Here is a 26,590-nt window from a genome sequence, read left to right on the forward strand (position 1 = left end):
CAGAGTCACACCAGACTGCACTTTAAGCCTATACAGATGGTGCTCATGAGAACCCCAGAAAAGGAGACAGAGGTCTTCCCCTCTTCACCAGCCACACTCCCTCCTGAGTCTTTGAAAAGGTAGCCACTAATATTTGTGAACATTTTTTTCAGTGTGGGTGAAAGCATATCCCACTTGGACAGAAAGTCTCTGAAGTGGATGCCTGGGTCCTGAACAAACCGAAAGCTGAACGCAAGCATAGTACTGCCATTGATATCTCCCTGCGGACACTTGAGACCAGCGAGTACCATCACTGATGCTCCAGGACACAGAGACCTTATAAAAATGTGATCATGGGCCATCTGAGACTGATGCTGCTGACCTGATTGCTGTCGCTACCGGTGAATTTGAAGGAGGTATCTCCAAGAATGGACAGACCCTTGGGCATGCCCTTCTGGCTTCCACTCTCAGTGTGATACGTCCAGTTGCTGGACGTAATGACAGATCCCACTGAACCACTTTACAGCCAGGAGAGATGAGGACTTCGTTAAGAAAGTCAGCACCTGCATGAAGAAAATTGACTCCAACAGTGACACAGTAGCATCCGTGCAATTTCTGGCTAGAACAGTGACAACATGATGGAACCAAGTGCTAACATGCCTTGTTTCAAGAGTTGGAAAGTCATCCCTAGAGATGGTAACACTGGTGGGACAAAGTGCTAAAGGGTTTTATCAGATTCAAACAGCTGTAGATTAAAAAAGAGAGGATTTTTACTGCTGACTGAAGATTCTAAGAAATATTCATCTCTCCATTTGGCAGGAAACAGCCAGAGTGGTCTTAATCCTTTTCCCCACAAGTTTGTGGAATGGACCTTGACAGTGGAGAAACCTAACAGGGAAGAATCTTTGTATTCTATTACAAGTTAATCACTAAAGCAGTACTACATTTAAGCTTAAACTGTATCTCTGTGAATGAGAGATGGGGCATTACATATAATTTGCATAATTCCCTATTATCTCTGCCTCCCAGATAATGAGCTGCAAGCTAAAATATGTTTGTTAAGCTCACAAGAAGCATCGTGACCAGACCCACCTGTGAATGACTGTCAGTTCACTTCAGTCACTCAGTCGTGCCTGACTCTTTGCGACCCCATGAATCGCAGCACGCCAGGCCTCCCTGTCCATCACCAACTCCCGGAGTTCACGCAGACTCACATCCATCAAGTGAGTGATGCCATCCAGCCATCTCATCCTCGGTCATCCCCTTCTTCTGCCCCCAATCCCTCCCAGCATCAAAGTCTTTTCCAATGAGTCAACTCTTTGCATGAGGTGGCCAAAACTGGAGTTTCGGCTTTAGCATCAGTCCTTCCAAAGAAATCCCAGGGCTGATCTCCTTCAGAATGGACTGGTTGAATGTCCTTGCAGTCCAAGGGACTCTCAAGAGTCTTCTCCAAAACCACACTTCAAAACATCAATTCTTCAGTGCTCAGCCTTCTTCACAGTCCAACTCTCACATCCATACATGACCACTGGAAAAACCATAGCCTTGACTAGACGGACCTTAGTTGGCAAAGTAATGTCTCTGCTTTTGAATATGCTATCTAGGTTGGTCATAACTTTTCTTCCAAGGAGTAAGCATCTTTTAATTTCATGGCTGCAGTCACCATCTGCAGGGATTTTGGAGCCCCCCAAAATAAAGTCTGACACTTTCCACTCTTTCCCCATCTATTTGCCATGAAGTGATGGGACCGGATGCCATGATCTTCGTTTTCTGAATGTTGAGCTTTAAGCCAACTTTTTCACTCTCCACTTTCACTTTCATCAAGAGGCTCTTTAGAGCCTCTTCACTTTCTGCCATAAGGGTGGTGTCATCTGCATATCTGAGGTGATTGATATTTCTCCCGGCAATCTTGATTCCAGCTTGTGTTTCTTCCAGTCCAGCCTTTCTCATGATGTACTCTGCATAGAAGTTAAATAAGCAGGCTGACAATATACAGCCTTGACGTACTCCTTTTCCTATTTGGAACCAGTCTATTGTTCCATGTCCAGTTCTAACTGCTGCTTTCTGACCTGCATACAGATTTCTCAAGAGGCAGGTCAGGAGGTCTGGTATTCCCATCTCTTTCAGAATTATCCACACCTTATTGTGATCCACACAGTCAAAGGCTTTGGCATAGTCAATAAAGCAGAAATAGATGTTTTTCTGGAACTCTCTTGCTTTTTCCATGATCAAGCGAATGTTGGCAATTTGATCTCTGGTTCCTCTGCCTTTTCTAAAACCAGCTTGAACATCTGGAAGTTCACGGTTCACGTATTGCTGAAGCCTGGCTTGGAGAATTTTGAGCATTACTTTACTAGCATGTGAGATGAGTGCAATTGTTTGGTAGTTTGAGCATTCTTTGGCATTGCCTTTCTTTGGGACTGGAATGAAAACTGACCTTTTCCAGTCCTGTGGCCACTGCTGAGTTTTCCAAACTTGCTGGCATATTGAGTGCAGCACTTTCACAGCATCATCTTTCAGGATTTGAAATAGCTCAACTGGAATGCCATCACCTCCACTAGCTTTGTTCGTAGTGATGCTTTCTAAGGCCCACTTGACTTCACATTCCAGGATGTTTGGCTCTAGATGAGTGATCACACCATTATGATTATCCAGGTCGTGAAGCTCTTTTTTGTACAGTTCTTCTGTGTATTCTTGCCACCTCTTCTTAATAGCTTCTGCTTCTGTTACGTCCATACCATTTCTGTCCTTTATCAAGCCCATCTTTGAATGAAATGTTCCCTTGGTATCTCTAATTTTCTTGAAGAGATCTGTAGTCTTTCCCATTCTGTTGTTTTCCTCTATTTCTGTGCACTGATCGCTGAGGAAGGCTTTCTTATCTCTTCTTGTTATTCTTTGGAACTCTGCATTCAGATGCTTATATCTTTCCTTTTCTCCTTTGCTTTTCACTTCTCTTCTTTTCACAGCTATTTGTAAGCCCTCCCCAGAGAGCCATTTTGCTTTTTTGCATTTCTTTTCCATGGGGATGGTCTTGATCCCTGTCTCCTGTACAATGTCACAAACCTCATTCCATAGTTCATCAGGCACTCTATTTATCTGATCTAGGCCCTTAAATCTATTTCTCACTTCCACTGTATAATCAAAAGGGATTTGATTTAGGTCATACCTGAATGGTCTAGTGGTTTTCCCTACTTTCTTCAGTTTGAGTCTGAATTTGGTAATAAGGAGTTCATGATCTGAGCCAGTCTGTGGGGGTACTTTCTAGGCCCTTTATTCTTTCCAAGTAAGTAATTTCTTAGGGTTAAAAAAAGAGCTCTGATTCTCTACATCAAGTTCAAACAGTCGCCGTCTCTTGCTTTTGTGGCAGGTATTCGTGAAAATGGAGGGAGCGCAGCAGGCGTTGCCTGTAGAGACCCTGCCTCTGGGATCACACAGTTCAGAGTTTCTGAGGACTCGGAGAACTGGAAGGACCTGCGGGATCAGAAAGCAGCTCAGACCTCTGGAAAAAAGTGAGCCTCAGCGGGGCACTCTGCCAAACACAGGACCTGGGAGGAGGGACTCCCCGCATGCAGCTGCCGAAGGGCAGCTCGGTGTGCGGGTTCAGTTAAGCGTCTCAGCCCAGCAGGCTGGGGATCAGACCAATAGGCACACTTCTCAAGACCACAGTACCCAGAAGGTACGTGTCATCTCTGGAATGGTCTTCTGCCTCTTGTTTTGGGGGGAGATCTCCGCAGAGACTGAGGGGGAAGACAGTGTCACAGGTGAGAGCCAAGGAGGGTCACTGCTCTGGGGGGCCTCGGCCCCTGTCTCCTCACTGAAGGAGATGAACCAAAACGCTGCTGCTGGAAGTGGATAAGAATTTCTGAGTGCTGAGAGCGATGCCAAGTGAAAACGTAGTGGTTCCCTTTGAGAAATCTGTATCAGGCTTGTACTATGTACGGGGTAGTGTCCTGATTCTGTAAGAACTTTTCGGATAAGGACGGGCTTTTGTTCTGAATTGATACTTAAATGTGGCATGATTTGGGAGCTTCCTGTTAATAGCTGGCATGCCGGAAAAGGTAACAGCTTCTGGGAAGAAGTGTGTGGGTTTGGGTGATATTTATGCAACAGTTTGTAGACATACTATGCAAACATGATCTTATTCAATTCCCTAGTAACGTTATATGGTAGTCAGCTTTTTTTTCCCCCTTTGGGTAAATGATGGCCAGGGAAATTAAGTGCCCTTCTTAAAGTTTCCAAAAGATGAGGTAGACTGTAGTCAACAGACTGCAATCCAGATGAGATTAATGTTAATTTAAAACCATAAAAAAAAAATGTAATTTTTAAAATCTCAGTTACAATGCTCCTATATAATTTGGTGTTTCCTTCTAAATTTTTATTGTCTGTGATTTATGTAAATATGCGCACAAAAAGGCCTCTAGTTATTTTTCCAGTGTCATGGCCATCCTTTCCATGTTCATCTTGAAGACTCTCTCATATGGCAACATAGAACCTTCAGGTTAAAATGGGTTTTAGAGTAGCAAAATAATGATAGATTCTATTTACATGAATTATATTTATAGCGGGACACTGAGATTGTGTCCTGTACATCCCTGTGAGTTAATATTATATTGCTTTCAAACTTTTTCAGAGTATTTTTCTTCATTTGAGCTGTTTTCTTTGGATAAATTCCAAGGACTGGAGCAGACTTGTCAAAGGTTTCAAACAGTGCTTCACAGGACTTTGGCTGTTGTCAATGCTGGCAACCCCCTAAAATGAATGTCCTCAGTTTTAGTCAACTGCATTTATTGAACATTACATTTGTGTTCATTTTGTGTGTGCGTGTGTGCATATATGCAAGTGCAAAAAGTCCCAAATGTACTTGTCAAGACTTTAGTATTCTATCCCCAGTAATCTGGCATCAAATTCAACTTTTCTTATTCTCATGCAATCTTTTTGTGAAATGCTCCTAGCTAATGTCTGAATGGGCTTCCCAGGTGGCACTAATGGTAAAGAGCCCGCTTGCTACTGCAGGAGACACAGGAGACAGGCGTTCAGTCCGTGGGTCGGACCCTCTGGAGGAGGGGCATGGCAGCCCACTCCAGTCTTCTTGCTGAGAGAATCACATGGACAGAGGAGTCCTTAAGGGTTGCAAGAGTCGGACAGACTGAAGCAGCTTAGCACACACGCGGTGTCTGATTAATGTTTAGGAATGATGCACTTCTACTCTCTTGATATTCTCCAAAGCATGGCACGGGCACTTCTATTCTGGTCTGAGCTTTTTTTTCCAAGAAACATCTGCTGGAACGCCCAAGCCCAGAATGTAGTTGGTTCTTCTGCTGACACCTGCGGAATGAAAGAACGAGTCTCTTCCCTTGGTGAGCAGAGCGACGAAAGGGATGATTGTGTTTATGCAAGCATATCATACATTAAATCAATAAACACTGAGTTCTTACCGTGTGCCCGACGGTGTAATAAGCATTGAGAATAATAGAATAATTGACTTAAGGCCCTGCCTAGAGGGTTGATAATCCAGAGGGCAAACTGTGATGTGCTGTAACAAGTTGTGATTGAAATGTGTACATAATCTTGGGGGAGTACAGAAAAGAGAGCGATCTGTTCCGTTTGGATTGAGAAACTAACAGGAGTCAATAGAGAGAAAAGGGAAATTTGAGTAAGACTTTGAAATGGGAACAAAAGTTGGATTTTGAAGGTCTTCTGGAATTAGGGCCTAAATAAAATAAAGACAGTCCAGAGTTGTTAAATCAGATACTGAATTAAAGAAATATTCTGTGGTCCTGTGTGGAAAAGAAGGGCAACAGAGGAGCCTAGCACACTTCACCTTATAGTAAAGAAAACATATATTTACAGGACTTAAGTGATTCCTACCAGCCTCAGTGACTGCCCACAGCAGCTACATCAAGATGCAAAGGCCACTTCAGAAAATTAAGCTAGAATGGATTAAAGGCTTAAATGTATCATGAAATCATAAAATTCCTAGAAGAAAACATGAGGGGGAAACCTTGACCGTGGTCTTGGCAATGATTTCTTTTGGATATAACAACAAAAGCTCAAGTATTGAAAGCAGAAAGTAAACATGTGGGGCTGTATCAAACTAAGAAGTTTCTCCACAGCAAAAGAATCAACAAAATGAACAGGCTATGGAGTAGGAGAAAGTATGTGCAAGCCATTAAGGGGTTAACATCCCCCTGTCCCCGGGGACAGACAGGCTGAAGGTAGACCCAGGGGACGGAGACGCTCTTCCAGCCCAGCTACTACCTTATATCTTGAGTTACTGTGCCACGTCCAACTTTGTGCAACCTGCCAGCCTCCTCTGTCTGTGGAATTTTCCTGCAGAAATACTGGAGTGGGTTGCTATTTCCTCCTCCAAAGGATCTTCCTGACCCAGGGATCAAACCAACATCTCCTGAGTCTCCTGCATTAGCAGGTGGATTCTTTATCACTGAGCCACCAGGGAATCCCTGAGGTTAGCTGCAAAATGCCCACTGCTTTAATTCTGCTCTCCAGGTTTTCCACTGGGAAATATTGAGGGCAGAAGGAGAAGGAGGCAGCAGAGGATGAGACGGTTGGATGGCATCACCGACTCAATGGGCATGAGCTTGAGCAAACTGTAAGAGATGGTGATGAACAGGGAAACCTGGTGTACTGCAGTCCATTGGGTCACAAAGAGTCGGTCACGACTGAGCAACTGAACAGCAACAACCAGGCTTTCCATAGGAATCTCTCCAAGGTGCTGTGCTTAGTTGCTCAGTCGTGTCCAGCTCTTTGTGACCCCATGGACTGTAGCCTGCCAGGCATCTCTGTCTATGGGGATTCTCCAGGCAAGAATACTAGAGTGGGTAGCCTATCCCTTCTCCAGGGGATCTTCCCAACCCAGGAATCAAACTGTGGTCTCCTGTATTGCAGGCAGATTCTTTATCAGCTGAGCTACCAGAGAATCTCTGTGGTCCACTCTAAGTGGAAACATAAAGGGAAGGGAATTCTGGGAAATGTAGTTCAGCCTAGCTGAGGTGACACCTCATTTGTTGAATACATTAAGTTCTCAATAAATATTAACACTCATTGGGTGATTGAATAAGTGAATGACTGCATAGGTGAATAAATCAGTACTTAGGTTTCCAGGCTGGTCACAAAAGTCTATTTAAATTAGAATGAAATGATACCAAAATACCATTAAATAAAAAAATCAAAGCCAGACTTTGGTAAGGAGAGATTTTATTTGAAAGGATTATTTCAAGAGAGAAAAGGAGTGCTGAAATAGGGTATTATTTCGACAGAAGAACTCTTAGATGGTAAGATCTACAAACATGTGAAAGGTGAGGCAGAAAAGGGTTATTTCATGGAAAGAAGTCAGCAAAATTTCTTGGAAGATCATTCTGAATGCCAGTGTCGGCTTGGGCTAAGGGTGGATCACGGTGCAGAGGACAGTGTACAGGAGAGAAGACGGATGAATGATTTGTCAAGCCAATAACCTTTGTTAAGCCGCTAGAACACTTTGTTGCCGTTGTTCAGCAGGGATAAACCATCCACCTGACCATGTAGGAAGGGAGAGTAAACAGTCAGAAAGAATCCAGTTCTTATGCCCTTTTAATGGGGTTGTTCGGCTTTTTGTTTGAAGTTTTTTTTACGTTGACTTGTATGAGCTGTTGAAGATGGGCAGTTTGAAGGATTAGTACCTGGCCTTGTCACAGATAACGTGAGGGTCATGGTGAGTCTTAAGCCCAACAGGAGAAGGGCAGTTCCTTGCAGGAAGACACTCAGAAACATGAAGGGAGTGGCGGGCTTTTTGTTCTGTTCTGTTTTTTAGCCGTTGCTGTTTCTCAGGAAACCGGCGTCTTTGTGTGTCTTCCGGCACTTCTCACTCCTTGTCTGTCGACCCTCTCTTAGATTAAGGGACCTGCCAAGATGTTCCACTTACACAGCCCACAACTGCTGCAGATGTTAGAGAAATCCTTGAGGAAGAGTCTCCCTGAGTCCTTAAAGGTGAGAGTGGAACGTTCTTAAGGGGAAAGGGGCTAGGGACAGCTTGAGGGAAGGTGGGAAAGAGAACAAGGACTCCCTGAGCACCGACTCTGTGCCAAGCTCACCCACCTGGCTGCTCGTTTGGACTACGTCACCTGTCTGCAAGGCAGCTATATCATGTCTGTAGAGGAAAGGGAGGCTCGGTCATGTGACCTGACCTGACCAAGACCATGCCAGTAGTGAGTGGCAGTGCTGTGGTTTGAACCCATCGTGATCTTTGTTGTGTGGTGATGCCAAAGCTTTCCCTTGTGCCCTTTCAACTCATGTTATGTAACTCTGGAAGTTTTTTCTTCCAGAATTGCCAAAGTCAATGATTATTCTTAGCAAACAATCAAGTGCCCGATGAAAAGCTATCCATTATGTTTCTTCTTTGTAATTAATAATCTGTCAAATTCTGTTTTTTGTCAAACCCCAAGGATTATGTTTAACTTCGAATGAGACAGAAATTATGTTGAAGGAATTATCTTGTGCCATAGAGCAGCGGAAGTGTTTTTCTTGCAATAATATACAATACAAAGGGAGCAGGCTATTACTAGAGATAAAGATGTCACTGCATTACGATAAAGGGATCAATTCACCAAGAAGATATAAGAAAACCTGAAGTGAATACGCCTAGCAACCGAGGCTCTAAGTCCATGAGACAAAAACTGATAAAACTGAAAGAAGAATCAGTGAAACACACAGGTATAGAGAGTTCAACACTTCTCTCTCAGTAATTTGCAGAATAGGCAGAAAACCTATAAATACGTATAGGAACTTATTGTATATGACATACTATGAACCAACTTGAATAAACTGACATTTATAGAATACTTCCCATAACCATGCAGGAGACCTGGGTTTGATCCCTGAGTTGGGAAGATCTCCTGGAGAAGGAAATGGCAATCCACTCCAGTACTATTGCCTGGAAAATCCCATGGACAGAGGAGCCTGGTGGGCTGCAGGCCATGGGGTCACACAGAGTTGGACACAACTGAGCGACTTCACTTTACTCCCACAACCATGGCAGGGTACATACTATTTTCAAGTGTACATGGAATGTTTAGCAAAATAGAACATATTTCAAAAACTTTTAGAAGAATTGAAATATAGCAAGTATGTTCTTGAGCAATATAGAATTAAACTCAAAAAACAAACAAACAAACAAACAAAAAAACCCTGAAAGATATCTGGAAAATACTTGAATTTCTAAAAGTATATGACACACTTCTAAATAAGTCAGATTTAAAATTACAAGGAAAAGTAGGAAACATTTTAGTTGAATGAAAATAAAAATACAACGTATGAAAAGCTTTGGGATGCAACTAGAGCAGTTGATAACTGAGAAACAGATAGCATTAAGTGCTTATACTAAAAAAGAATAACAGTCGAGGGACTTCTCTGGCAGTCCAGTAGTTAAGACTTGGCACTTCCAGTGAAAATAATTTTCAATACTAAGTCCATAAGTTTTACTTTGTATATTCTGTGAAAAGCATGAATTACCAAAGGTCGCTGAAGAAGAAATATGCAACCTGAACTGCCCTGTATCTATTGGAGAAATTGATTTTGTAGTTTAAAACCTTCCAACAAAGAAAATTCCACGCTCACATATTGTCAGTGGCAATTTCTACCACACACATAAGGAAAAAATATCACTTCCACAAAAACCCTTGCAGAATAGAGCAGAGGAGAAAACACTTCCCAAATCATTTGTGAGTCCAGAATTACCCTGATACCAAAAAGAAAACTATAGAACAATATTCTTTGTGAACAGAGATATCCATTAAGAAAATAATATCAAGTCAAATCCATCAACATATCAGAAGGATAATACATCATAACCAAGGGAAGTTCATCTTGGAAAGGCAAGGCAGATTCAGCTTTTAAAAATCAAGCAGGCCCTGCGCCTTAGGTGTTGCGGGCCTCCAGCGCCCGCCGCTGTCCGCTGGGGCGGCGGGGCGACGGCTCTGAGCGCGGGCTCCGGCGCCCGGCTCTCACCTTCACCTACTGCGGGCGAGCCGCTGCAGAGGGAGCGCCAGGCCCTGGCGGAGTGCGGGCTCGCGCAGCAAGTGAGCGCCGAGGTCGCGAAATGGGTCCGAGTGAACCGGAGACCCCGAAAACGGAAACGAAAGGACAGAGAAGAAGTGTTTGAGAAGAAACTTCTGTACAGGGATATATATGATGGTCCTAAAATGCATGTCTTCTGGACATGGTGCATGCTCTGAAGCTGCCAGCTGGGACCTTCTCAGGGGCTGTTCCTTACGCTTGTCACCCTGACCCTTGCAATCTTGCGTCTATGAGCCGCGTCAGCCCATGGCACTGAGACTTAGCCCCAGAGCCCGTTCTGGTTCTGTAGTAGCAGTGCCAGATGCCACCTAGTCCCTTGTCCTGTTGCAGAGACGGTCCGTCATGAGTCTGCAAAGCAGAGCTAGTGCGTTTCTTTAGTAGCTGCTTGGCGACAGTTGCCTCTCTCGAGAGATGGGAGTGCAGGCGTCGTAGGCTGACTTGGGCTGTTGTGCAGAGTGTGCCTGATTCACCAGATGACGTTCTTCTGATTGTGTAAAATTATTAAGTTGATACCGATTTTTAACAAAACCTAAGTTTGAGGTAAGTGGCTTGTGTTAGATTTTAATACATGAACGTAAGATTTTAATACATAAGAATTTCTGTAGTTTCTCATTTCTTAATTGCTTTGGATGTCTATTATCGTGCATAGCCTGGTGCCTGGCCTGGCTTTGCCCATTACAAAGGTCTTGCTTGTGTTCGTAGGGGGCTGGACTCTGTTCCCAGGCCCCAGCACTGCCCCCGCCGGCAGCGCCCAGTAATAAGTAAGCTACTCGTGGTTACTGGCTAATAGGGCCATGACCCGGTTTGAACTACATAATAAGGAAAGAGCAGATTTATTTGCTCCTCTTGCATGACTCCCTCCCCTCATGCTCCTTTATTATCTTTAAGAGGAAATTGAATAGCAAAATTGTGGATTCTCATAATGTTAATAGCCTGATGTCATCTTTTCCACTCTGGAGTCAAGAAAATAAGAGAGACTACCAAAACACAGATTTAACACTTTGTAGCTGTCCAGGGCTTCAACTGTAGACTCTCTGTGTGTATATATGTGTTGTTAACTGCTTGTGTAGGGTGTAATATACATACCATATAATTCAATGTACAGTTCACTGGTTTTTAGAAAATTTCCCAAGTTGTGCAGTCAGCACCAGAATCCAGTTTTAGAAAATTTCCATCATCTCAGGAAGATTCCTGGTGGCAATTAGCAGTCACTCCTATTTCCCCCCATCTCCCAAGCACTGGGCAACCAGTAATCTACTTCCTGTTTTTAATACTATAAGTTTGCCTTTTCTGGATTTCATATCAGTGGAATAACACAGTATATGGTTCCATGTATTTGCCCCCTTTCACTTAATGTGTTTGACGGCGCATCCACATTGTGGCGTGTGTCAGTAGTTTGTCCCTTTTTATTCCTAACATCTCTTCATGGGAAATAGATGGGAAACAGTGTCAGACTCTTTTTTGGGGCTCCAAAATCACTGCAGATGGTGATTGCAGCCATGACATTAAAAGACGCTTACTCCTTGGAAGAAAAGTTATGACCAACCTAGAGAGCATAGTCAAAAGCAGAGATGTTACTTTGCCAACTAAGGTCCGTCTAGTCAAGGCTATGGTTTTTCCTGTGGTCATGTATGGATGTGAGAGTTGGACTGTGAAGAAAGCTGAGCACCGAAGAATTGATGCTTTTGAACTGTGGTGTTGGAGAAGACTCTTGAGAGTCCCTTGGACTGCAAGGAGATCCAACCAGTCCATTCTGAAGGAGATCAGTCCTGGGTGTTCTTTGGAAGGACTGATGCTAAAGCTGAAACTCCAGTACTTTGGCCACCTCATGCAAAGAGTTGACTTATTGGAAAAGACTCCGATGCTGGGAGGGATTGGGGGCAGGAGGAAAAGGGGACGACAGAGGATGAGATGGCTGGATGACATCACCGACTCGATGGATGTGAGTTTGAGTAACTCCAGGAGATGGTGATGGACAGGGAGGCCTGGCGTGCCGCCATTCATGGGGTCGCAAAGAGTCGGACACGACTGAGCGACTGAACTGAACTGAACTGACTGAGTATTCTGTTATGTGGATATACCACATTTTTGTATGTCTATTCACAGGAGATGGACCTTGGGGTTGTTTCTGGTTTGGGGCTATCTGTATCGCTAGTTGCTCAGTTGGCAAAAGAATCTGCCTGCAATGCAGGAGACCTGGGTTCAATCCCCAGGTTGGGAAGATACCCTGGAAAAGGAAATGACAACCCACTCCAGTACTCTTGCCTGGAGAGTTCCATGGACAAAGGAACCTGGCAGGCTACAGTCCATGGGATTGCAGAGTCAGACACAACTGAGCAACTAACTTTCAAACTTGCAGCTTAAAGACTCACAGAAGTTTTTGTGTGGATATGTGTGAAGTTTTTTTATTATGTTTTGAGTGGTGTTTGGGTTTTTTTTTTTTTTTTTTGGTGGCTATATGCTTTTAGTCCTCTTGGATAGTTACCTAAAAGTCATACAGTAAATTTACGTTTAACTTTAAAAAAAAAAAAAAATCAAGCAGTTCAATTTACTGTTATCAACAGGCTGGAGAAAAGCATAGATCTTCTCTCAATAGATGTGGAAAAATGTTTGACAGAATGTAATATTTCTGATAAAAATAAAACTCTCAGCAAACTAGAAATAGGAGGGAACTTCTTCAACCTGATAAAAAAAAGGTTGTTTTTCCTGTACTGGAAAAATCTATACCTGGATCACAATAAACTGTGGAAAATTCTGAAAGAGATGGTAATACAAGACCACCTGACCTGCCTCTTGAGAAATCTGTATGCAGGTCAGGAAGCAGCAGTTAAAACTGGACATGGAACAACAGACTGGTTCCAAATAGGAAAAGGAGTATGTCAAGTCTGTCTATTGTCCCCCTGCTTATTTAATTTCTATGCAGAGTACATCATGAGAAATGCTGGACTGGAAGAAACACAAGCTGGATTCAAGATTGCCGGGAGAAATATCAATAACTTCAGATATGCAGATGACACCACCCTTATGGCAGAAAGTGAAGAGGAACTCAAAAGCCTCTTGATGAAAGTGAAAGTGGAGAGTGAAAAAGTTGGCTTAAAGCGCAACATTCAGAAAATGAAGATCATGGCATCCAGTCCCATCACTTCATGGGAAATAGATGGGGAAACAGTGGAAACAGTGTCAGACTTTATTTTTTGGGCTCCAAAATCCCTGCAGATGGTGACTGCAGCCATGAAATTAAAAGATGCTTACTCCTTGGAAGAAAAGTTATGACCAACCTAGATAGCATATTCAAAAGCAGAGACATTGCTTTGCCGACTAAGGTCCGTCTAGTCAAGGCTATGGTCTTTCCTGTGGTCATGTATGGATGTAAGAGTTGGACTGTGAAGAAGGCTGAGCGCCGAAGAATTGATGCTTTTGAGCTGTGGTGTTGGAGAAGACTCTTGAGAGTCCCTTGGACTTCAAGGAGATCCAACCAGTCCATTCTGAAGGAGATCAGTCCTGGGTGTTCTTTGGAAGGGCTTATGCTAAAGATGAGACTCCAGTACTTTGGCCACCTCATGCGAAGAGTTGACTCGTTGGAAAAGACTCTGATGCTGGGAGGGATTGGGGGCAGGAGGAGAAGGGGACGACTGAGGATGAGATGGCTGGATGGCATCACTGACTCGACGGACATGAGTCTGAGTGAACCCTGGGAGTCGGTGATGGACAGGGAGGCCTGGCATGCTGTGGTTCAGGGGGTCGCAAAGAGTCGGAGACGACTGAAAGACCGAACTGAACTGATACTGATCATAATGACGGGAAACCTGAAAGGAATAGCATCATATTATATCCTTTATTATATTATATTATAATAATCCATCATATTATATCTTTTTTTTGGCTGGGGGGGTGCGGGGAGCTTCCCTTGTGGCTCAGCTGGTAAAGAATCCACCTGCAATGCGGGAGACCTGGGTTCCATCCCTGGGTTGGGAAGATCCCCTGGAGATGGCAACGGCTCCCCACACCAGTGTTCTGGCCTGGATAACCCCATGGACTCTATAGTCTATGAGGTGGCAAAGCGCCAAATGCAACCTCTACTTGGCGCCCTATCAGGGCACGTGTTTAGGGGTCACGTGTAGGCTGAGCCACGTGTGCTTAGTGTAGCCCAGAGGCACGCTGCACTGAGGGGTAGGGTAGGGAGCTCTTGAGAGGAACAAGCTCAGGAGTCAGAAGACTTTGATCCCACAAATTGATTGTTTTCTGGGTAAGATTGCAAACATCTCAGTGCTCTTGCATGTAAAATCAGTAAAACCAGAAAGTAAATACTCTTGGCAGACACTCCTCAACCTTGAACAGGGTTGTGTGTGTGTGAGTCACTCAGTCGTGTCTGACTCTGAGACCATGGACTGTAGCCTGTCCATGGGATTTTGCAGGCAAGAATACTGGAGTGGGTTGCCATTTCCTTCTCCAAGGAATCTTCCCGACCCAGGGATCAAACCCAGGTCTCCCACTTTGCAGGCAGATGTTTCACCATCTGAAACACCAGGAAAGCCCTAAGCAGGGTTATCATTACCTTGCAGAGATGTTTGGAGGGTTAAATAAGATATGATAAAATGAACAGCCAATGCTTCTTAAACACTTACCAAATAGCAGGAACTACACCACGTATTCAACTTAACCTCGAAAGTATTTTTTTAGGAGGAGGAGGAACTAAATCAGTTAGGTGCCTGAGTTATTTTTATCTTAAGTGTCTACTTTGAAAATTTTTCCAAGTTAAATTGTTTTCTTTTATGCTCTATGTCTGGGGTTTGAATTGTTATTTACTTTTTGTGTTAAGTGGATCCCAACTTTTTGGAGAAAATCCTCGGCATGACTAGTCTTAGCCCAACTCTACTGTAAGGCAAAGTAACTCTCAATATGAGATCCTTAGTTTTAATGAGGTTCTTTTCCTCTCTACTCACCTGATTCTTTGATGACATAGATTTTCCCCCATAAGCAGAAATCTAGGATATTTGTAAAATTTATTCTAGTTACAAATGTATGACCTAAAACTCATTGACTAGTTGCTAATAAGTCTCAGGTGAGAGAAAAATCTGGGTATCACAGCCTGAAAGACTGCCCACCTATCTCCCAAGCAGAGGAAACTAAGTGGGTTTAATCTCACCTGTTAGCTTCAGTCCCTTTCATTTGTAGTGGCTGCCTGAGTCACTATGTTCCGGTTAAATGACACGATCCTGGGCACAGAAATGTGTATATAAATGCCACTGGTTCCAAACGTCATGTGGAAAAACATGTATTTTATTTTCCTTAAAACTGCACTTAATTTCTATATTGAGCTAAATTTCTGCTAATGGCAGAAATTTAATTTATAAAAACTCAGTAAAGTCAAAGTTTGAAAAGCAAAGTCCAAGTTTGCCTCCTCCTCTTTCGCCTTAGTCTGACATTAACATTTCATGCCAAGAGCAGGGAAGCATAGGGTGAGAGGTGGTCCTTTGTCATTGAAATAGTCCCCATTCCGTCCTCTGGCCCTGGTCTTTGGCATTCTTCCGCGCCTTCTGTAAGGCATCTTGTTTCCATGCATCTAGGTCCTAAGGTGCACCCTGGTGTGGATTGCTGTTTTTCCTCCCCCCACAACCACGTGGGTCATTCCAGTTTGGATAATCTCTTTCTCAGCCTCTTCAATGTTTTGAAGGCACCAATGTTTGAACAGGTGGTTGCAAAGATTTAAAAAATTGTGTAATAAGTTGCCCTTGGATGTTGGCCACCAAAGCTTGTGTTGTTAACACTATGCTGTCTCTACTTTTTACATAGATGGGAATTCATTTAACCTTTATGGAAGGTGATTCAGAGATGTGTGGAAGAACAATAAAATATTTAAACAACAGTTGATGTTTGACCCAGAAATTCCCCTTCTGTAATTTGTAGTATCAGACATATTTGCAAAGATTTATGCAAAAGCAATGTTCACTGAAAAATAAACTGTTAAAAATTAGAAAACGTTGAAATGGCCAGCCATAAGACATAGTAAGATTGAAGTAGTCCTTCCATATAATGGATATTACGCCACCATTAAAAATGATTATATAGATTTGTGTTTATCGATGTGGAAATATGCTCATAGTATAGTGTGTGAGTGTATGTGTTGGGGGGGGAACATATGTTAGATTAATATGTATTAGGTAATTAATTTCATGTTTAAGAGCTGTGTGCGTGTGTGTTAGCCACTCAGTCGTGTCCGACTCTTTGTGACCTCGTGGACTGTAGCCCACCAGGCTTCTCTGTCCATGGAATTTTCTGGGCAAGAATACTGGAGTGGATTGCCATTCTCTTCTCCAGGGGATTTTCCCGACCCAGGGATTGAACCCGGGTCTCTTGCATTGCAGGCAGTTTCTTTAGTTTCCCTGACTGAGCTATCAGGGAACCCTGAAATCTATGTGTGTGTGTAAATAAATGGAATAAAATGGAAAGATATAACACTAAGTTCTACAGTGTGTTAGTAGATTATTTTAATTTATTCATTTTATTTATCTGGATTTTAAAATATACTAATATTTTTTATCTTCCCTGGTGGCTCAGACAGTAAAGAATCTGCCTTCAAGGCAGGAGATCTGGGTTCGATTCCTGGGTTGGGAAGATCCCCTGGGGAAGGAAATGGCAACCCACTCCAGTATTCTTGCCTGGAGAATCCTGTGGACAGAGGAGCCTGGCGGGCTACAGTCCATGGGTCACAACAGTTGGACACAACTGAGCGACTGATGCACACAATATAATGTTCTCATTGTTTGACCCCAAAGTCTATTTCCATTTGGAGTCATAAAGTAGAACCTGAAGACTGAAGTAAAGGCCCTATTAGGTACTTAACCTGGTTTCATAGAAATAAGCCTTGTCCTAATCAAATACGGTGCTTCACCACCCCTTCCTGATAAGCTGACCCTCTCACTTTCTCGGGATACGGCAGGTTTACGGGACCGTCTTCCACATGAACCAGGGAAACCCATTCAATCTAAAGGCCCTGGTGGACAAGTGGCCTGATTTTAAGACTGTGGTTATCCGCCCTCGCGAGCAGGTAAGGGGCCAGGGGCAGAATGAATGTGCATCTGTGTTGGTATTCACTCTGTGCCCACTGCGTGCCTGGCAGTGTGGTAGACCCTGTGGATACAGAAACGAAATGCAGCCACAGTGTATATGCCCTTGTGCTCAAGAACCTCAGAGTCTGGAGGGAAACAGACAAGCAAAGCAAAGACAGTGAGGTGTGACAAGGTACAGCAAATACCTGAGATTCCGGAGTAGCGCTGGCCAAGAGACAGCTAGACTATCGATGTCAGGACACGGGGCAAGGGCCAGAGAGCATCCATGGAAGACGTTTTGCCAAAAGGGAATTTTGAAGAATAGTAGGTTTTTGACAGGTTGACAAGAACAGAGGTTGCATTCTAAGCAGAGAAAGGAACACCCCAACATGTGTGAAGGTAAATATGATAATGTTGTGTGCGAAGCTGCTTCGGTCATGTCCGACTCTCTGCCTTGGACGGCAGCCCACCAGGCTCCTCTGTCCATGGGATTCTCCAGGCAAGAACGCTGGAGTGGGTTGCCTTTCCTTCTCTGATGATAACGTTAGGGAAATAAAAAAAACAAATTATGATGCTTGTATTTGTGAATATATTTTTGGTACTGGACTTTTAAAAATCACTCAAACTAAGTTGTTAATCTGTCTCAAATATAAATATGTTTTAAGCATATTGAAAATAAAGTATAAAAATTCCCACATGCAAAAATAAGTAACCATATAGTATCATTTGATGAATTATTTGAAAGTAAAATTTAAATGTATAGTGATTTTTTTTAAGTACCAAATTAAACAGAATACAAAAGTAAAGATACTTTCGTTACTAAAATCTAAAAAGGGAATAATACTCACTTTTTAATGCAATCTTTATTGTTGCCCAGAAATGCCTTTCCCATTAATACCACCAACAATCTGGTTTTTTTTGTTTTTTTATTTATTTATTTATTTATTTTTTTGGTGCTGGATTTTATTTTATTTTTATTTTTTTAGTTTTTTATTTTTAAAATTTTAAAATCTTTAATTCTTACATGCGTTCATGTAATGCGTTCATGTAAGAATTAAAGATTTTAAAATTTAAAAAATAAAAAAAAAAATAAAAAAAAATAAAATCCAGCACACAAAAAAAAATAAAATAAAATAAATAAAAAACAGATTGTTGGTGGTATTAATGGGAAAGGCATTTCTGGGCAACAATTTCCAGCTATTCTGCCCTTGTTGGGTAGTTGTTCTTTGATTTCTTCCTTCAGCTTCAAAATAATCTCATCATCTTTTATTTGTTAATTTTGAGACAATCTTTTTGAGCAAATTTTCTGTTTTAGCTTTTTTGGAAATATGAATTAGTTTTTAAACAGTGCATTGCAGTTTGCATTTTTAAGGCATCCTGGGTCTCCATTCTGCACAGCTTTATCACATGTGAGAATTCTAATGCAACGTTACCTGTGTCCGTTTCAATATTGTCCTCATAATCCGTTTGTTCTGAGACTCTTTGAAACAGAGTAACATTTACTCTAGCAATGGAAGATTGTCTTTAACTAAATTTTGTTCTTTCTCCTGAGGATTGTAGAATCACTGAAGAATACATTCTAAACTGGTAAGTGTTTGGTTGATTTGAAATTGTTATGCAACAGAAAAACACCTTCATCAAGTTTTTGTTACTTGTAAGTGGAATCATTCATTAAATCCCTGACTTAGTCGTATGGTGAAAATGATTCAGAAATGATGATGGCACACCAAGAAGAACAGCGATGTATAGTTTGTAAAATAGCACTGTATCATGAAATACCAAACAAGTATTCCAATCACTGGGCATCATCAGTTTGATTTATTTATATTACCCAACCACACAGGAGATGGCAGATGACTTTGATCATTACACCAATACCTACCAAATCTATTCTAAGGATCTCAACAACTGTCAAGAGTCCCTTACCACTTCAGATGTCATCAACTGGAAACAGCATTTGCAGATCCAAAGTACGTAAGGGATCTGGGATCTACCCACTGAGGGGACTGCTCATATCTATACCTGGAGCATCTCTTTATCCTGAGTATATCCCCTACAATCAGTATTTCCTACTAGACCCCAGACACTCAGCTTGACGGTCACTCCCTGTGTCAGCTACCACCATCTCTTCAGTGGAGTTGAATTCAAACACTGCAAACTATAGGGCTCTTTTAAGAAAATGTGAGTAACGTAAGTTCTTGTGAGATGAGGATTCCTGATATATTTTGCAGACATACTGAAGATCCCTTAGGGTAATTGGGTATGAGAGCAGAACTCCCCCTCTGGCCTTCTTGTTGTTTGTTGTTTAGTTCCTAAACCGTGTCCAACTCTGCAATCTCAGGGCCTGCAGCCCGCCAGGCTCCTCTGTCCATGAGATTTCCCAGGCAAGAATACTGGAGCGGGTTGCATTTCCTTCTCCAGGGGATCCTCCTGACCCAGGGATCTAACCTGCGGCTCCTGCACTGGCAGCTGGATTCTTTGCCACTGAACCACAATTGGAATGACAAGCCCTTGTGCCATAGAGCATGTCCCCAGTCACAGGAAGACCTGTCACTGTTGGAATCAGACTCCCTTGGGTGACATCCCTGTTCTGCCTACTATTTGCTTCGTGGTCTTGAGCAAGTAGTGTGACGTATCTATTATTCAGTCCCCTCACGTATAAACAATGAAGATAATAGAAGTACCTGAAACTTGTGGCTGGGCTTCCCAGGGGGCACAGTGGTAAAGAATCCGCCTGCCGATGCAGGAGACGTGGGTTCGATCCCTGGGTTGGGAAGATCCCCCTGGAGGAGGCAACCCACTCCAGTATTCTTGCCTGCAGAATCCCATGAACAGGGGAGCCTGGCAGGCTGTGGTCCATGTGATTGCAAAGAGTTGCACATGACTGAGCCTGTACGCAATACATAAGGTTAATGTAAGGATTAAGTGTGGTATTAGACCAATACCAGGGCATGTCATCCGTTTACATGCAAGGTTAGCTACTGTGTGGTTTTTTAAATTTATTTTGCCTGTGCTGGGTCTTTGTTGCTGCCCACAGGCTTTCTCTAGTTGCAGCAAGTAGGGGCTGCTCTTCGTGGCGCTGTGTGGGCTTCCATTGCCGTGGCTCATCTTGCCGTGGACCACAGGTTCTAAGAGAGTGGGCTTCAGAAGCCGCAGCACACAGGCTTAGTCCCTCCGAGGCATCTGCCCGGATCAGGGACTGAACCCATGACCTCTGCATTGGTAGGCACATTCTTAACCACTGGACTACCAAGGAAGCCCAAGTTTGGCTATGATTTTTTAAATGCCGCGTGTCCTTGATTCCACAGTATTTCTAGTGTTATCTCTTTATTGGGTAAGTGCAAACAGGTTGAGGCAGTGATGTGGCCAAGGTCACACGGTCACTTGCAACACCAGAATCAAAGTTGCTGACTTTCAATCCTGGACGTGTCTGTTGGGAAGCTTCCGGAAGCACCTACAAGGGCACTTACTTCTCCCCTAACTACTCTCTAGGTTCACAGTCCAGTCTGAATGAGGTGATACAGAGTCTTGCAGCCACTAAATTTGTTAAGGTCGAGCACACACAGTGCATTCTCTATGTGACGCCTGAGACAGCGAGGAAACTTCTTCCTTCCCTGCTAGAGACAAAGAACTTACATGTTGGATACGGCACACCCAAAGCCATGTGAGTTTGAAAAAGATGCTCTTTCACTGTTGCAGCAGCCTCCCGACTTCTCTCCCTGCAGTCACTCTTGGCTCCCCGCAATGCATTTCCAGAGTGATGCTTTTACAGTGGAACGTGGATCACATCCATTCACCTGTCGAAAAGCCGTTGAGGTTTCTCAGCTTGCTGTTGCTGTTCAGTTGCTAAATCATGTCTGACTTTTTGCAACTCCACAGACTACAGCATGCCAGGCTTCCCTGTCCTTCACCATCTCCAGGAGTTTGCTCAAACTCATGTCCACTGATGCTATCTAACCATTTCATCCTCTGTCGACCCCTTCTCCCCCTGCCCTCAATCTTTCCCATCATCAGAGTCTTTTCCAATGAGTCAGCTCCTCACATTAAGTGGTCAAAGTATTGGAGTTTCAGCATCAGTCCTTCCAATGAATATTCAGGAGTGATTTCCTTTAGGATGGACTGGTTGGGATCTCCTTGCAATCCAAGGGGCTCTCAAGAGTGTTCTGCAACACCACAGTTCAAAAGCATTAATTCTTTGGCACTCAGCTTTCTTTACAGTCCAACTCTCACATCCATATATGACTACTGGAAAAACCATAGCCTTGACTAGATGGACTTTTGTGAGGAAAGTGGTATCTCTGTTTTTTAATATGCTTTCTAGGTTTGTCATAGCTTTTCCTCCAATGAGAAATATTTTTTTTTGCGTGGCTGCAGTTACCATTTGAAGTGATTTTGGGGCCCATGAAAATAAAATCAAAGTCAAACTCCTTTATGAACTTCCAAGGTCTTATAAGACCTGGAACTCATCACCTCTTGGACTTTATCCTGTCGCTCTTGCTTGCTCCCACCAGCAGCTCTGACCCGCTCTCTGCAGCTTGACCTCACACACCCACGCCTGGCTTTGGCCATTGCATTTGCACCTGTCTTCCCTCTGATCTTCATATACTTGCCTCTTTATTGTCATTCATACCCTCAAATGCCATTTCTTCAGAGATGCCCAGTCCTATGGTCCTCTGTGTGTTAAAATGACTGGAAAAGCTTTACTCACAGTATCATACATCACTGCCCATGGAATTCTCCAGGCAAGAATACTGGAGTGGGTTGCCATTTCCTTCTCTAGTGGATCATGTTATATTGGAACTCTTTGCTATGGCCCATCTGTTTTGGTTGGTTCTGCACAGCATGGTTCATAGGTTCATTGAGTTACATAAGCCCCTTCACCATGACAAGGCTGTGATTCATGAAGGGGTGTAGGGGCGGCAGAGGATGAGATGGTTAGACAGCATCGCTGACTTAATGGGCTTGAATTTGACCAAACTCCAGGAGACGGTGGAGGACAGAGGAGCCTGGCATGCTACAGTCCGTGGAGGCACGAAGGCGTTGGACATGACTCCGCAACTGAGCAACAACCCCATAGTACACCTGAAAACGCCTCCACATCTACAGTCTCACTTGATTCTGTTGTCCACCCCAGAGGTACACAAGATAGGAGATATTATCCCTATTTTCCTGACAGAAACAAGCTTGGATGATGAAATAGCTTGCTCAGGTCATATGGAGAGTTAAGGGTGTGATGGGCTTGAGTACAGATGCCCTAGTCCCCCATCTCGAGACTGCTTCCAAAGCCCCTTCACAGCCTGAAGATGACATCAAGCTCAGTCTTCTGCGCCTCAGGGGCTGTCTGCACTCCACGTGACTCCCTTTCTCTGCACTTCAGTTCCCATAGTGGCCAAGGACCCTCTGACAGCAACATTCTATGATTGCATGATCCCTAAGCTCTGGTTTTACACACAGTTGCTAGCATGTGCTTTGGAGCACTCATCTATCTTCTGTTTACCTAGTTTTATTATCGGTTAAACAGTGTCTTATCAATTCCCTCATTAAATACTGAGTCACTGCTTTGCCGACAGCAACCATACTTAACTTTTAGATACTTCTTACTGGAGTAACAGGCAAATTTGGCCTTGGAATACGGAATGAAGCAGGGAAAAGGATAATAGAGTTTTGCCAAGAAAATGCACTGGTCATAACAAATACTCTTTTCCAACAACACAAGAGAAGACTCTACACATGGACATCACCAGATAGTCAACACCAAAATCAGATTGATTATATTCTTTGCTGCCAAAGATGGAGAAGCTCTATACAGTCAGCAAAAACAACCGGGAGCTGACTGTGGCTCAGATCATGAACTCCTTATTACCAAATTCAGACTCAAATTGAAGAAAGTAGGGAAAACCACTAGACCATTCAGGTATGAGCTAAATCAAATCCCTTATGATTATACAGTGGAAGTGAGAAATAGATATAAGGGACTAGATCGGATAAATAGAGTGCCTGATTAACTATGGACAGAGGTTCGTGACATTGTACAGGAGACAGGGATCAAGACCATCCCCATGGAAAAGAAATGCAAAAAAGCAAAATGGCTGTCTGGGGAGGCCTTACAAATAGCTGTGAAAAGAAGAGAAATGAAAGGCAAAGGAGAAAAGGAAAGATATAAGCATCTGAATGTAGAGTTCCAAAGAATAGCAAAGAGAGATAAGAAAGCCTTCTTCAGCAATCAATGCAAAGAAATAGAGGAAAACAACAGAATGGGAAAGACTAGAGATCTCAAGAAAGTTAGAGATACCAAGGGAACATTTCATGCAAAGATGGGCTTGATAAAGGACAGAAATGGTATGGACCTAACAGAAACAGAAGAGATTAAGGAGAGGTGGCAAGAATACATGGAAGAACTGTACAAAAAAGAGCTTCACGACCCAGATAATCACGATGGTGTGGTTACTCATCTAGAGCCAAACATCCTGGAGTGTGAAGTCAAGTGGGCCTTAGAAAGCATCACTACGAACAAAGCTAGTGGAGGTGATGGCATCCCAGTTGAGCTATTTCAAATCCTGAAAGATGATGCTGTGAAAGTGCTGCACTCAATATGCCAGCAAATTTGGAAAACTCAGCAGTGGCCACAGGACTGGAAAAGGTCAGTTTTCATTCCAATCCCAAAGAAAAGCAATGCCAAAGAATGCTCAAACTACCAAACAATTGCACTCATCTCACATGCTAGTAAAGTAATGCTCAAAATTCTCCAAGCCAGGCTTCAGCAGTATGTGAACCGTGAACTTCCAGATGTTCAAGCTGGTTTTAGAAAAGGCAGAGGAACCAGAGATCAAATTGCCAACATCCGCTGGATCATGGAAAAAGCAAGAGAGTTCCAGAAAAACATCTATTTCTGCTTTATTGACTATGCCAAAGCCTTTGACTGTGTGGATCACAATAAACTGTGGAAAATTCTGAGAGAGATGGGAATACCAGAACACCTGACCTGCCTCTTGAGAAACCTGTATGCAGCTCAGGAAGCAGCAGTTAGAACTGGACATGGAACAATAGACTGGTTCCAAATAGGAAAAAGAGTACATCAAGGCTGTATATTGTCACCCTGCTTATTTAACTTATACACAGAGTACATCATGAGAAACTCTGGGCTGGAAGAAGCACACGCTGGAATCAAGATTGCTGGGAGAAATGTCAATCACCTCAGATATGCAGATGACATCACCTTTATGGCAGAAAGTGAAGAGGAACTCAAAAGCCTCTTGATGAAAGTGAAAGAGGAGAGTGAAAAAGTTGGCTTAAAGCTCAACATTCAGAAAACGAAGATCATGGCATCCGGTCCCATCACTTCATGGCAGATGAATGGGGAAAGAGTGGAAACAGTGTCAGACTTTATTTTGGGAGGCTCCAAAATCACTGCAGATGGTGACTGCAGCCATGAAATTAAGACACTTACTCCTTGAAAGGAAAGTTATGACCAACCTAGACAGTATATTGAAAAATAGAGACATTACTTTGCCAGCAAAGTCCATCTAGTCAAGTGTATGGTTTTTCCAATGGTCATGTATGGATGTGAGAGTTGGACTGTGAAGAAGGCTGAGCGCCAAAGAATTGATGCTTTTGAACTGTGGTGTTGGAGACTCTTGAGAGTCCCTTGGACTGCAAGGAGATCCAACCAGTCCATTCTGAAGGAGATCAACCCTGGGATTTCTTTGGAAGGAATGATGCTAAAGCTGAAACTCCAGTACTTTGGCCACCTCATGGGAAGAGTTGACTCATTGGAAAAGACATTGATGCTTGGAGGGACTGTGGGCAGGAGGAGAAGGGGATGACCGAGGATGAGATGGCTGGATGGCATCACTGACTCGATGGACATGAGTTTGAGTGAACTCCGGGAGTTGGTGATTGACAGGGAGGCCTGGCATGCTGTGATTGATGGGGTCACAAAGAGTCGGACACGACTGAGCGCCTGAAATGAACTGAACTGAACTGACTGCGGGTAGGCACAAGTCCCGGGTCCTTATGGTGTAATTGCTCTTATATAAGTTTTTGGGAAGGTACGATTGATAGACTCACTTTATAAAGGAAGGAGACAGTACGTTGCCTGATTGAAATCACACAGCTTTTGAATTACGAATCTGGGTAGCCTCTTTGCAGAATCTGTGCCTTTCCCTGCACTCTCAAATGCATCATCTGAAGACCATTTGGGGCAAACAATACGTGCAATACTTCACAGTATGTGTGACTTACGAGTTTTGTTTGTTGTTTTTTCCTTCTTCTCAATAGTAATGAGGAGATGTTTAAGCTCTCCTCCATGGATCCTACCCATGCCGCTTTGGTGAATAAATTCTGGCATTTTGGCGGCAACGAGAGGAGCCAGAGGTTCATCGAGCGCTGTATCCGGACCTTCCCCACCTTCTGCCTGCTGGGGCCCGAGGGGACCCCCGCCTCCTGGTCCCTGATGGACCAGACGGGAGAGATCCGGATGGGGGCCACGCTGCCTGAGTACCGTGGCCATGGGCTCATCTCCCACATGCTGGCTGTCCACACCCGGGCTCTGGACCAGCTTGGCATCCCCGCGTATAACCACACAGACAAAGCCAACAAAATCATTCAGAGAATCAGCCACAACCTGCATCACATCGCCATCCCCTGTGGGTGGAACCAGTGGAACTGTGAGCCGCTGTGAAGTGGACCTCCCCTCAAGACAGTGCTGGGTGGGCTGGACACGCGGCCAGAGAGGCAGAGGGCTGGGCGGGAAGGAAGAATGAAGCGTCATCCGCGGGGAAGCAGCGTGGGCTGTTTGGGGTGGGAGAGTGGTGAGCGGTCAACAGGACCCCAGAGTCCCTGCTCACTGCTCCCCCATGGACTTCCCTTTGGGTCCTGCACAGCTTCCTGCTTCCTCCACATTCCAAGCCTGGCACCCACCACACTGTTCTGTGCTTGCATGAGTTCAACGTTTTTTTCTTTTTAAGACCCCATGTGTAAAGAGGGAGGTGATATATGTATAATTATGGCTGATTTGTGCTATCGTATGGCAGAAACCAACACAACATTGTAAGGCAATTTTCCTCCCATTAAGAAATAAATTAAAAAAATAAAGTTAATGCTTTGAAGAAACGTTAAAAAAAATGTCTAAGTGATACCATCTGGCAGTATTCCTGTTTCTGTCTGGTTTATTTTACAGGTTCGTAAGTTTCTTGTAACATATACGGCTAGTGAGGAAAGTGCCCACAATCAATAAAGGGCGAATCAGCTCCCTGCTCCAGCGGGGCACTACAGTTCCCAGCACTGTCGAATGTATCTCCATTTAGAGGGTATACGGGGCTTCCCCGGGGGCTCAGTGGTGAAGAACCCGCCTGCCAACCCCCGGGTCGGGAAGATCCCCTGGAGGGGAAATGGCAGCCCACTCCAGTATTCTTGCCTGGAGAATGCCATGGACGGAGGAGCCTGGCGGGCTACAGTCCAGGGGGTCGCAAAGACTCGGACACAACTGAGCAATT

At 43.7% G+C, this 26,590-nt stretch overlaps 2 protein-coding genes across 6 annotated transcripts in view; both read left to right on the plus strand.

Moving 5' to 3' along the window:
• Positions 3,357-26,227, plus strand: LOC102175783 (glycine N-phenylacetyltransferase). 3 transcript variants are annotated; one of them, XM_018059031.1, is made up of 6 exons: positions 3,357-3,655; positions 7,867-7,962; positions 16,988-17,095; positions 18,940-19,066; positions 20,589-20,760; positions 25,374-26,227. In XM_018059031.1, exons 1-6 carry the CDS (start codon positions 3,359-3,361, stop codon positions 25,774-25,776), a joined length of 1,203 nt encoding a protein of 400 aa, XP_017914520.1. In that variant the 5' UTR covers positions 3,357-3,358; the 3' UTR covers positions 25,777-26,227. The 3 variants fall into 3 exon arrangements, with proteins under 3 accessions (XP_017914520.1, XP_017914521.1, XP_017914522.1); XM_018059032.1 differs by lacking the exon at positions 3,357-3,655 and adding an exon at positions 3,662-3,740; XM_018059033.1 differs by lacking the exon at positions 3,357-3,655 and adding an exon at positions 5,207-5,336.
• Positions 3,583-26,590, plus strand: part of LOC102176061 (glycine N-acyltransferase) — a 43,361-nt gene continuing 20,353 nt past the window's right edge. Inside the window, exon 1 of one of the 3 annotated variants that reach the window (XM_013969964.2) lies at positions 3,583-3,655. The gene's annotated coding sequence lies outside the window, so the exon portion shown is untranslated. Of the gene's footprint in view, positions 3,741-7,885; positions 7,963-26,590 lie in introns of those variants that run through there. The other 2 variants (XM_013969963.2, XM_013969965.2) reach the window with 2 other exon arrangements.

Source organism: Capra hircus, chromosome 15 (genome assembly GCF_001704415.2).
Source record: "Capra hircus breed San Clemente chromosome 15, ASM170441v1, whole genome shotgun sequence".
In the NCBI taxonomy this organism is placed as follows: Eukaryota; Metazoa; Chordata; class Mammalia; order Artiodactyla; family Bovidae; genus Capra; species Capra hircus.

Coding starts and splice junctions, on each gene's coding strand:
- LOC102175783 (XM_018059031.1), top strand. CDS start 3,359: ATGGAGGGAGCGCAGCAGGCGTTGCCTGTAGAGACCCTGCCTCTGGGA. Junction 17,096..18,939: donor TTATCCGCCCTCGCGAGCAG/GTAAGGGGCCAG, acceptor CCAACCACACAG/GAGATGGCAGATGACTTTGA. Junction 19,067..20,588: donor ACAGCATTTGCAGATCCAAA/GTACGTAAGGGA, acceptor ACTACTCTCTAG/GTTCACAGTCCAGTCTGAAT.